At 44.3% G+C, this 12,737-nt stretch overlaps 1 protein-coding gene across 5 annotated transcripts; it reads right to left on the reverse strand.

Annotated features, from left to right (window-relative positions):
• Window positions 1-6,643: 6,643 nt before the first annotated feature.
• Window positions 6,644-12,135, reverse strand: LOC136451111 (probable NADPH:quinone oxidoreductase 1). Of its 5 annotated transcripts, XM_066451860.1 has the most exons (7): window positions 11,665-12,135; window positions 11,371-11,568; window positions 8,912-9,697; window positions 8,711-8,820; window positions 8,475-8,601; window positions 7,372-7,622; window positions 6,653-7,287 (listed from the first exon to the last, which is right to left on the reverse strand). In XM_066451860.1, the coding sequence occupies exons 1-3, from the start codon at window positions 11,759-11,761 to the stop codon at window positions 9,396-9,398; spliced, it is 597 nt and encodes a 198-aa protein (XP_066307957.1). In that variant the 5' UTR covers window positions 11,762-12,135; the 3' UTR covers window positions 6,653-7,287; window positions 7,372-7,622; window positions 8,475-8,601; window positions 8,711-8,820; window positions 8,912-9,395. The 5 variants fall into 5 exon arrangements, with proteins under 5 accessions (XP_066307955.1, XP_066307953.1, XP_066307956.1 ...); XM_066451858.1 differs by adding an exon at window positions 7,714-8,247 and having other exon boundaries at window positions 6,644-7,287; window positions 8,475-9,697; XM_066451859.1 differs by having other exon boundaries at window positions 6,651-7,287; window positions 8,711-9,697.
• Between the last annotated feature and the right edge of the window lie 602 nt (window positions 12,136-12,737).

Genomic DNA, 12,737 nt, shown 5'->3' on the forward strand with positions numbered 1-12,737 from the left:
CCCAAACGGCCAAACCCTTGGCCTTGCTTCCACGCCAGGTCTACTCCAGCACCAGGTGGGCAGGTGGCCACAGCCCCACAGGCCAGGCCAGGTGTACATGTATGTATAATGTATATGACCACTGTGCTATATGTTTTTGTCTACATACATACATACAGATACAGGACTGTAAAACCCAGGCAGGACGACCATAGCTTCCCCTGTTGTTGCTTGCTTCTTGCAATCTTGCTGTGGGTCAGTCAGTGCGTGTGTCGGTGTGTGTTGCAACAGCCCCCTGCGATGCTGCATGTACACATCCTTGGTTCCAAAGTCAGGAGTTTTTTTTTTTTTTGGATGAAATCCAAAGTCAGGAGTAGGTGGCGAAGAAAACCGAGGGTTCCAGTTCGGTCGGTTGGCTTGGCTTGGCGCAAGGGCGGGATGCTGGCGCCATGGCCTTTGGCCTATGCCCACGGGAGAGGAGAGCCCCAACCACCCCTACCCCTCTTCCTCCTAGGTCCTAGTGCACGCTGCATCATCATGTTCAGGTAGGTCCCGTTTAGATCCGAAAATTTTTAGGTTTTGGGTAGCAGTTTAGTTTATATTTGATAATTAGTATCTAATTATAGACTAATTAGGTTCGAAAGTTTCGTCTCGTGATTTCTCACTCAACTGTGTAATTAGTTTTTTTTTCGTCTATATTTAGTACTCCATGCATGTGCCGCAAGATTCGATGTGACGAATATACGCAAAAATTCTTGGGTTTCGGGGAAACTAAACGGGGCCGTAGCAGCTGCAGCTCATCAGCCATCCCATCATCACACACCACAGCAGCAGCACACCCTCGCTTGCTTTGGCCACGTGGCCTTCGCTGAAAAGCCAGACCCGACCTTTGCCCCTCTCTCTCTCTTTTTAAAATGGTTCTAAATCAGAGCCTCTTTATTAAAAAAAAAATCAGAGCCTGGAGTAGTACGTGTGATCCCTTGTCCACACCACACCCTGATGATGCCTTGCACTGCACCCAAACTCCTGCCCCAGCCGGTTTCACTATCACGTGGTAGTTGCGCTGCTAACCTCCCTGCATGTTTATCTAGAAGAGATTGATACTGGATATACACTCATAATTTTGTAGTGGTGCCGTAGCGTCCCTGGTTCAACATAAACAAGTACAAGGTGACAAATACTGGATATATACACACATAATTTTGTAGTGGTGTCGTAGCGTCCTTGGTTCAACGTAGACAAGTACAAGGTGACAAAGAAGACTGCAAAGCGAGCTGTAAGTGTAATAAAAGGTAAAGCGTACGAGGATCTTTACCGACGTTTGAGTACGAAGGAAGGAGAGAAGGACATTGATAGGATGGCTAGGGTTCGTGAGAGAAAGACAAGGGACTTCAACCAAGTTAAGTGCATTAAGGATGAAAATGAGCATCTCTTGGAGAAGGAGGATGAGATCCGACATCGATGGTAAGAGTATTTTGACAAATTGTTCAATGGTGAGAATACGGACACAACCTTTCAGTTGGATGACTCTTTTGATGACATCAATAGGCGCTTTGTGTGAAGAATCCAAGAATTTGAGGCCAGAGAGGCATTGAAAAGGATGAAAGGAGGTAAGGCGATAGGATCGGATGGTATCCCAATCGAGGTGTGTAGATGTCTCGAGGACATAGCTATAGTATGGCTAACCAAGCTGTTCGGCCATATTTTTCGATCGAACAAGATGCCTGATGAATGGAGGAGAAGTATATTGGTACCGATCTACAAGAATAAAGGGGATATTCAAAGTTGTACTAATTACCGGGAAATTAAGTTGATGAGCCATACTATGAAGCTATGGGAGAGAGTTATCGAGCATCGCTTGAGAGCAATAGCACGGGTCTCTATAAATCAATTTGGTTTCATGCCCGGAACGACAACCATGGAAGCCATTTTCTTAATAAGACAAGTTATAGAGCGGTACAGGGAGAAGAAGAATAACCTACACATGGTTTTAATTGACTTAGAGAAGGCTTATGATAAAATACCAAGGGATGTTATGTGGTGGGCTTTGGACAAACATAAAGTCCCAACGAAGTACGTTGGGCTCATTAAGGACATGTACAACAATGTTGTGACTAGAGTTCGAACAAGTGATGGAGACACGGATGACTTCCCGATTAGGATAGGACTACATCAAGGGTCAGCTTTGAGCCCTTATTTGTTTGTCTTAGTGATGGATGAGGTCACAAGGGACATACAAGGGGACATTCCTTGGTGTATGCTTTTCGCGGGCGATGTAGTGCTAGTTGATGAAAGCCGGACAAGAGTGAATCAGAAACAGGAGTTATGACGGGAGACTTTGGAGTCCAAAGGTTTTAGACTCAGTAGAACTAAAACTGAGTACATGAGATGTGACTTCGGCACTACTACTCGGGAGGAGAAATATATTAGTTTGGAAGGTCAAGTAGTGCCTACGAAGGATACCTTTCGATATTTAGGATCAATGCTACAGAGAGACGGGGATATTGATAAAGATGTTAGCAATAGAATCAAAGCAGAGTGGATGAAGTTGCGGCGAGCATCTGGTGTCCTATGTGACAAAAGGGTACCACATAAGCTAAAAGACAAGTTTTATAGGACGGTGATTAGACCTGCTATGTTGTATGGTGCAGAATGTTGGCCTACGAAAAGACGACATATTCAACAGATAATTGTCGCGGAAATGCGTATGTTGCGTTGGATTTGTGGTCATATAAGAAGGAATCGAGTTCGGAACGATGATATACGTGATATATTAGGGGTAACACCAATTGAAGAAAAACTTGTCCAACACCAGTTGAGATGGTTTGGACATGTCCAACGAAGACCTCCAAAAGCACCGGTGCGTAGTGAAATCCTAATCTAGGATAGTAACATGAAGAGAGGTAGAGAAAGACCGAAATTGACTTAGGTAGAGGCAATAAAAGGAGACTTAAAAGGATGGAATATACTCAAAGATTTAGTCTTAGATAAGAGTGCTTGGAAGACAGTTATCCACGTGCCTAAATCTTAATTGCTTTTGCTGAGTTTTAACTCTAACATATCTTAATTTATTTAGGATTTAAAGACTTTGTTGATGCTGCTGCTGCCGCCATAGCGTCCCTGGTTGATCGATGTTAGCGTCGACAGTGACGGTATCGATTGAGACTCGATCAGGATCTTGGAGAATTATTCAGGAACCAGCTGCAGAATAGCATGATTATTGTATTGCTGCTGCGGGAAGTGATGCTAATACAAAGTACGTACTGTATATGATTTTCTTTGAGAAGGATACATACACTAGATTACAAGCAGAGCGTCCTAGATTATCTTTGAGATCACCTTGGTGTGACAACCCAGAATCAAAAGGTTTGCAGTTGACAGTCGTTAAACAGTACAGTTCCACAGTAAAACAGTCGCAAGGCTTATATTAGCACATGCACGGTGCACCCTTCTAGAAGCACAAGCACATCCACGACTTGACAACCGGGTCCTGTACGCTGGCGTCGCGTGCATGGCCGGCGGCGACGTCGCCGGCAGGATGGCCGCACGTAGGTCGCCGGGAAAGGTGGGCGGGCGCGACGCGACGCTAGGCCCTAGGACGTGGCCTGGGTATTCGTCAGACAGACAAGCGCGCGAGCGCAGTGGATGTGGCGTGGAGGACTGTAAGTCAGTCGGCGTCGGCGTCTCTGTTTGTCAACCCGACTGGCTGGAGCACACTCCCGCTTCCTTCGCTTGCAATTGCAAGCATCGACAGCGAGAGCCACCCAGCCGGACTTAATGAGCGCCACCACCAACCGACGACTAATGATTTCAATTTTTTTCTTTATTTTTTCGCTCACTATCTAATATATACACACTCTGTCTAAAATTATAGATCGTTGTGGTTTTTCTAAAGCTTTTGCTACACGGTAAGATGCACCTCTAGTCCTCAAAATCCTCGAAATTGGATGTCATCTAGATCCCTAAACTTCTAAAGTAAACATCCATGCAAGCATGTTAGCTTAAGTTTTGACAATTTGAGTCCTACGCGACACGATTAGTAAGTTTAGCAACAGGGCATGTATTTTGGAAGCTTGAAACCTAGATGACACCTTAAGCCACGGTGAAGAACCGTAACACATTTTTAACTCTTTGCTATATAACATTCTCGATATACACTGTATCTAAATAAACAATAAAAGCATGTATCTATAAAAGTCAAATTTAAGGTGGACATAATATTTGTTTTTTTATGAAACAAACTGAGACTGGCTGATATACAGTTATCTCATGCGAAAATGAGATAAGGCAGCAACGCATGGTGGTCGTGGCGTCACAAAACTTCGTGATGTCAAAATCCGATGACGTCACGGTGCTTCCACTCTGCTACACCTTTTCCAGAAAACGACTAATAATAAGGCTGCAACGGAACGCCTTTGAACAGCCACTACTTTTGATTGATCCGGTAAAAGTTGCAGAATCCTGGCTGATGACGCCAACTAACTCGGCTGCTCGCCATGATACACCAGTAGGAGTAAAAGATCTTTTGCTAGCTAGGACAGCGTTCACATGTTGCATCGAATGTTTGGACACATATATAAAGTATTAAATATAGATTAAAAAATAACTAATTATACAATTTACGACTAATTTATGAGACGAATCTTTTAAGCCTAATTAGTCCATGATTTGATAATGTGGTACTATAGTAACACATGCACTAATGATTGATTAATTAGGCTTAATAAATTGGTCTTGCAGATTACTGATGGATTCTATAATTTATTTATTTTATTAATATCCAAACACCTGATGTGATACATCCTGTATTTAAACAAAGCCGAAAGGTTCTCTGCGGCATGACACGCTCAGAAAACAAGGGAGTAAAGCCAAGACCAAGAGTTAGGTCTCGGTTCAACTCGTCACAATCTACCCTTTTGTTGGAGATTAATAGGTGAACTATGCTTGTATATTGGTTTTTTTAGCATCACTATTGGAGAATTTGCAGTAGTGGTTAGGGTGTTTCGTTTCGTTAGTCATTTAGTGGCATCAACCGAAACCGCCGTCATGCTAAGCAACCGTGATCGCCACGTGCTACTTATTACAAATTGATTTAGGTAATACTGCTTAATTTTCTTTTGCAGAATAAAGAATACAGATGCAAACGTTTATAAAATCATATTGTTTTTTTTCCCCAATAGCATCTCTAAGAGACCGGACTGGTTGAGAGGCAAGTCATCTACCATCGATAAATAGGAACACCCATGGACTTAAACCAGCTTAGCTCACTCGCTGCTTAACTAATAATTAAACAATTCTTTTTGTAAAGGAAAAGAGCGGCATACCGTTTCCTTCAGTCCTGCCGATCACTTGCGAGAGCAAAACAGTGTTTGAAGAAGCATGAATCACACTGAATCTAAAGTCAAATCCTCAAGTGGTGAACCATGCAAATATTTCCCATTTTGTGTGGTCTCTCCCATTTGCACCATCAAGTGGAGGAGATGGTGGCAGAGACCATGATCTACGCCAAACAAAGGCGAAATAGCCATATCCATCATTAAACTTTCATCCAAAACTCAAATTCGTCTTTCAACTATCAAAATGGTCGGTTTAGTCCTCGAATTTACAATTTCAGTCCGATTTTATCCTCTGTCTGACGCCGTCTTCCACACGGAAGCTCAATCCGTCAGCACAGTTCTATTGGGAGACCAAAAAAGGTGATTGAAGACCTCGCATCCATGAATCACAGCTTGACACGGTTGTATTTGCATTCAGCTGGACAATGGGATGATATGTACAGTGATCGACAAAGGTTGCGAAAAGAAATATGTAAACCGATGCATGGTAGGGAAGAAAACGGATTGGATCAGAGCTGATAATGGCTTCCCCATATCCTAATCCATTTTTTATCGGATTCGGAGTGGATTAGATATTATACGGATTCGGATGCGAATACGATTTTTTTAGGATGTCGGAAATTATACGGATTTGGACCGGTGATGGAGCGGAAGCGGACTTTTTAAGTCAGATAATAAGTGCTTTCGAGTTGTTTTTTATGATGAGAAATAATTCATTAACCAAAGTCATAAAGCGGCAATACAACACGAAAGAATAACCATCAATCCACCACTTCGATTTAAGAGCTCACAAAATTAATATAAGTTCTCAGTTTAAATTTAAGAGTATAAAACAAGTGTGTAAAAAATAAATATTCTTAATTTGGCAAAAGTTTTCCTTCACTCTTTGTCATGTACTAGTCCTCCACTTTGGTAGATGATAATTCTTTCATCTCCTGTAATTTCAATGTTCCAGCCTATAGTTGACGAGCTTTGTTTGTGGACTTCAATATAATAATGCTTATGTCATGGGCCAAGCTGGCTTGTATTCTTGCCGTTTTGGCTCCTTAAAATATTCCAATTATCCTATTATAAGTGTCGGGCGTTCAATTATCGGTTAATCCATATCCGTCAGATTTCGCCAATTCCATATCCTACACCGCATCTGCATATAGTCGGGTTCGGATTATCCGTATCCACGTGGATATTAAAAACACTTCTCCATATCCATAAAATTCAAATTCGGAGCGGATCAGAGCAGAGGATTATCTATACCACTTGTGCTTTTGCATTGTAAGTGGCTGCAGGCCTGTGGATAATCATGTAGTGATTTTTGAAATCAAATGATTTTTGAAATCTAATTATAGTACCGACTTTCCATGACTTGGCGCCTGATTTCACTGGTTCTGAAGGGTCTTTCTTTCTATTTTTTGGTGGGCGTCCTCGTATTTTCTTCACTCTAGGAGGCAATGGCTTTGGATTTGGAGATACAGGCCAGGCTTACTCATGCTCCACGAGTTGCAGCACATGCTGATATGTCCAGAGACTTGCCAAAATCTGCAAGTGTGTTGTCTCGTCTCAAAGTGCGTTAACGGAGTGAGGTGCTGTGGCAGGGGACGTCAGACAGAGGACGAGATCGAACCAAAATTGCAAATTCAAGGACTAAACCGGCTCTTTTGATAGCTGAGGGACGAATTTAAGCTTTGGATGAAAGTTTAAGGACGAATATGGCTATTTCACCCCCAAACAAACGAACATCTTTCTTCTCCTGCCATTGGGTGCAGTGATGATGGTCTTCATTGCCACTCGAGCAACTGCCAACAAGCAAGGCAAGGCAACCTTGCAGTTGCAGAGGAGGAGCTAATGGACAGAGTAGTGGCAACTGGCAAAGCGGCAGCTGGTGCCTGCCACCAAATATTGTGCAGCAGCAATGAGCGATGGCCGGCCGGCCGGTCGGTCAGTACCCGGTGCTTATTTCACACCACGCCGTGTCCTGCAAGTCAAGCGGAGGTTGAAAAGTGAGGGGTCGAGTTCACAAAGAATCAGACGGGTTCGGTTTGATTAGGTCTGAACCCACTTTGGCCTTTTAGTCTTGCTTGCTTTGACAGCTCGAGGGGTCCCGTGTCGGCCGTTTCTTTTATTTGCAATTGCAGCGACAAGTGTTCTTCCAGAAGTCCCACACTGACGCTGACGCTGACGCTCAATGGCGATGGGCTCTCCAACTTCCCGGCGTCAGAATTCAGAAGCACTAAACGGAGAGGGATACAGGCCGCCACGTTCTTCGGCGCCTTAAGCAGCTCTGGGACTCATGGGCTCTTGCATCCAACCCTGCAGAGAGAAGAATCAACTAGCCGTTTAAGATACTACTGATCTGTGTTTCTACTGTATATACATATACTGAATGTTTAAAGGCACAAACCGTCAGTGAGTTGCCACCTTCAGTTTGTTAGTGTTCGGGAGTGCAAGACAGTTGTCTTGGAGAATCGGATGGAGCTTCTTGCATGCAAGCTTTAGGCAGAGGTATTTCAGGTGTCGGAAGAAAACGGTTGCAAGTCGGTTTAGGGAGTTAGAAGATGCACATCGGTTGCTTTTGGAGGCCAAGTTGTTATGGCCTCTAGTTGTACCCCTAGAGTGCGACTAGTCCGTTTTAGTTCTTTTCGCCCAGCTTGACAGTCTGTCAAACCTGGGAAGTTGTTTGCGCTGCTTGCGCATGTAATTCTCTCCTCTCCTTATTAATGTATGCCGGCTATATTCCGGATCCTTCAAAAAGAGCAATAGCTTCTGGACCCAACTCTTCTCACCCAGACCAACGGGAGACCCATTGTGGAACCCAAACACAAAATGGGTCTCCAACATAATATATATATCCTCCAATAGAGTACCTATATGAAAGACTCATTTTAGGTGCCAGAAGAGACATAACCTAAATCTGAGTATCCTTCCTCCTGGAGACCTATTTGCAGAAAAAGTTGTCTTTTAGATCTTGTTGATGGAGAAGACAAAATATGTATTGAACTATTTGCCTGTAGCGCTACCCAAAGGACGAATGGGTCTTATATTTTGGGTCGTGGTGGTTGGATTTCACAAATGCATAGGAGTATAATATCAGCAACGTCGCACAAGATCCAAGAGTCCATGGAAAATCACAATCATGTACAGCTTGTGGACAAGATGCCCTACCTGGAATACTGTAGTACATCCTGCCAAATCTCGACAGTTCATTCAGTTCTCCCAGGAATTGCAGTTACGTCATCTCATACTTGTTTAGTTGATTTGCCTCCATACCATAGGGGAAACCAATATTGCCCTGTTCATTCGACTGATAAGTCATGACTGAAAGTACTATTAGCTGATTTGTTCTGAAAGAAAAATATTATTCGTTGACTGAAAAAGTACGGCTTATAAGCCAAACGAACAGGGCGTATATCTCCTCTTCTTGTTTTGGCACAAGAAACTTCTATTTGTCCACACTCCACGCCAACATGAGCCTGCCTTGTGTAGTATCCATTCATGCTGCAGTATGCACCTGCACACGCAACACAAACAATTTAACCAAAGCCAAAAATGGATGTGTTTGGGACATGTTTAGCTTTTGTCAGATAAAATATATTAGTTACCTTACACTGGATAGTGGTATTAGTATGGCAGACCACCTGACAGTCTGAACAAAAATAGTTGATGCTGCACACTGGGAATTTAATAACCAATGGAGAAAAACTAGGGAACTCTGGTTCGCACTGACCATCGAGATTAGATTTCATTTAACGTTATTTGTATAATCATAAACTGTCACCTAATTTTAGTCGCTGAATCATTAAAACACCAAAATTCGAAAAATTGCTACAACAAGACAACTACTTAAAATCAATTCTCATTACTGGGAAAGGTAGAAGAACACTAAAAAAACAATCTTTATTATATATAGATGTGATCGAATCTTAAATACTCAGCAAACAGGATAGCACTTCTCCTTGGATTTATCACAACTTTCAGGCCACCCAAGCACCCACAATGCGTTACAGGTCCCAAGCGAGGTATGTGATGTGCAAGAGCCATAAACACTTCTAAGGGAAGCACATACTGCAATGGTTCCGAGTTGATTCAGTCCTTCTGGAGCCTGAGTGTGAAGGCCTGAAGGGATAAGAGCACTTTCTTGAGCCGCTCTCTGATTTCAGCATCAATCAGATTTCCATCGCTATCAAACTTGGGTGGTTGCTGAAATGCTTGGACGCACAGTTCTGGCTTGTTGATGAAATGAAGATCTAAGAAAACGCCAACCTGACGGAGATGGTACTGTGACCTGCCTCCTCCAAAGCCACCGCCTGCACTCACAATTGCAGCAGGTTTGTCTGCCCAACAGTTCTTTCCTCTAGAAGCCCAGTCAAGTGCATTCTTCAGGGGGGCTACAATTGTAACACAAACCATGTAAAGGAAGCAGAAATGGTGTTTGTAAAAGGAGGCTATGATTGTAAGTTTGTAACACAAACCATGTATCATATCTAAAAGAAAGATGTATGACATTGTAGCATTGTCTTAAAACAACACAACCACTGCAGGAGTACTGAAACCGACGACTCATATCAATGTTAGACCAGTTAACCTATGAAATCCGGAAAAAAGTCAAAAATTGTGTACTCGTAATCAGACAAATGGAGAGACACCCATTGATAAACAAACAGCAATATTGAATCAACATCAACCTAAGGCATACTTAACATTGTGTGCAGCACAAATTACCTGGCAAACAACACTATAAGAAATTTGTAAAAACTAATTCGAGGTATCAGGTCTCGGGAACAAATATAATGATGCAGAGAATACTACAGTGTCCTAGACCTATCATTGACTGCACTGCATGGTAGAAGATGCATTCAGTGCCACAAAAGGTTACAATCTACATTGCAGGTTCAAATGTGAGTACATGGAATGCAAATGATGTAAACAATATAAGCTGATAGTTTCACTAAAAATGAAGTTTATATATGGTGGGCTAATGAGTAGAGATCAAATGATTGGGAGTTGGGACCGGCTAAATTTCTGGAAGCAATGGCAGCAGAAGTAACAGTGATACTAATTGGCATTGGAATGACACAGTAGCTTCATCTCCAGAATAATGGAGTGAAATTATGCGCTCCATAACAGCATATATAATACTAATACGCAAAAGTATATTGCATTAGAATTTAGAATAGATGTTAGAAAGCATAATGAGCAATACACAAACTGGAAGTTGTTGCAATCCTAGCAAATGAAATGGAATAGCCATGATATTCTGGGGAATGGGCTTTCTTCAGCTCTGGGGGTAATGGGGATGCCACTATAGATATTAATTAAGAGGGCTAAAATCCTCTGAGTATAATGAGACGCAGCTCTTTTGTGTGTTCGAGGAAAAAGAAACAAGAGGATTAAAAAGGAGCATTTCTAAGTAGTAGCCAGTAATCTGTGAACTAAACCAACATTAAATTCAGCAGAAAGTATGAAGGAAAGAATATTGCACCTTTATTGATAAGATTTTGCAAGAAAGGAATACAGGGAAAAGCGCACACATCATGGGGGACATGGCTTTGCTAAAGGCCAAATACACTTGTTTTTTTTTTCTTTAATTAGTGTATCACCATCACTGACTCAGTGTACCGATAACGTAATCCTAAGTTTCTGTTTGATGGAGAATTATGCGAACCTAACACCCTAATTGTGCACCACGATAATTGGGAATCAAATCGATCCCACCCATTGTGCACCATGTTAACCCAATGTGAACCTAAATTGGCAGCAATGCACAGGGTGACATGGGCCCCAGAGGTATGCCTAAATTGTATTTCAACTGAATGTAAAAAAAAAAATCGAATAATGAATCGCGTTGTTCAATTTGCCTTCAGGACAACAATGCTGCTGATTGATGAGTGAGTGAAACGCCGTCCTAAAGTTTCTAGCAGGAGGCGTTCCACGCCCAGAATACCCCTGACCCCGAGCATTTTTATCCATGGCAATCCCCTTCCAATTGGTGCCTGCGGGCAGGAGATCTGAAACGAACGAGGAGCAAGGCAGGAAGGAGAGAGGGGGGCGAAGAGCGTACTGGCGATGGAGTAGTTGTACTCTGGCGCGCCGAAGAGGAAGCAGTCGGCCTGGCAGACCTTGGCGCGGAAGGCCTCGACGGCGGGCGGGAAGCCGGTGCCGCCGCCGGTCTCGAGGTCGGTGTTGATCAAGGGCAGGTCGGAGATGTCGAGCTCGTCGACGCGGAGCCCCGGGATGGACTCCTCGCACACCTCCGCGGCTGCCGGGTAGTTAGTTGGACGAGGAAGCGAGGCCGTGAGTAAGTAGTGATAGGCACGACATGACACGAGGGAGGAGGGGAGGAGGGGAAGCGTACCGGCGCGGAGGAGGCCGCGGTTGAAGGAGGCCTTGCGGAGGGAGCCGCAGATGGCGGCCACGCGCAGGACTTTCGCTGACGCCGCCGCGGCTTCCATGCTTCGACTTCGAGTCGGAGCGGGGCTGGGATGGGAGTCCGACTAGTCCGGTTGGTCGGTCGCCGTGCTCGTGCTGGTGCTCTGGTGCTCGACGCGGCGAGGAAGCCAATAAATACGTGAGGCACTCAGCTCGGTCGGCTCGAGTCGAGTGCGCCACCGGCGATTCCACGATTCTTTGTCCAAATCATCAGCCAACTTTAGCGTGTTCTATCTGCTGTTTGGTGTCACGGGAGTACGGGGCGATCAAAAAGTGCGGCCGGCGGCTAGGAGCAAGTCTCGGGCTCTTGGTCTTGGCAGCCGGCGGCTCGTCGTCGGTGGATGAGAGCGTGACCACGGCTCAGCTTGTCTTTTTACGAGAGGATGACCTCACTCAGCTCATCTGGATGGCATCGGTTTGCTGACCAGTTTTTGGAGGCCGCCGCGAGCACTGAGCGCGGGCCGGTACGCGAGATAGAGAGAGGGAGCTGCTGGGTGGCCCAGCCTGCAGCCCGTGACAGGCCTTTACCGCGCCGCGTCTTTCTTTGGGCCAGTCAGCACTTGCGCGTCCAACAAGGAAAGGGGGATTTGGGCCACAAGATAGTTAAACGAGCGAACATTTCCTTATTTTGCGTGGAGAAATTTTACGTGCATCGGGAATAACGAGAGCCATTCATTCTGATGGATCTAGTGGTTAAAAATTAAGAAGAATCGATCTAAAGGAACTTAAGTTATAAGCCGGAACCTAAAATTATTGGGCCAGGAACCTACTTCAAATTAAATTCAAAGGGTTTATTTATACTTTCACATGGGGAGGGGATCTCAAGCCCTCGTTGTATTCGACAGCAATCGACGTTCTGGGGAGGCGGCCGATGAATCAACTTCCGCGGCGATGCCCAATCCATTACCAACCGGCGCTCACTAATTCCTCTTCTGCCACAACCGCGCGTATCCCATTGAGCTCGTGGGTTGGCCGACTGCAACCATGACCCACCAGGCC

Source organism: Miscanthus floridulus, chromosome 5 (genome assembly GCF_019320115.1).
Source record: "Miscanthus floridulus cultivar M001 chromosome 5, ASM1932011v1, whole genome shotgun sequence".
Lineage (NCBI taxonomy): Eukaryota > Viridiplantae > Streptophyta > Magnoliopsida > Poales > Poaceae > Miscanthus > Miscanthus floridulus.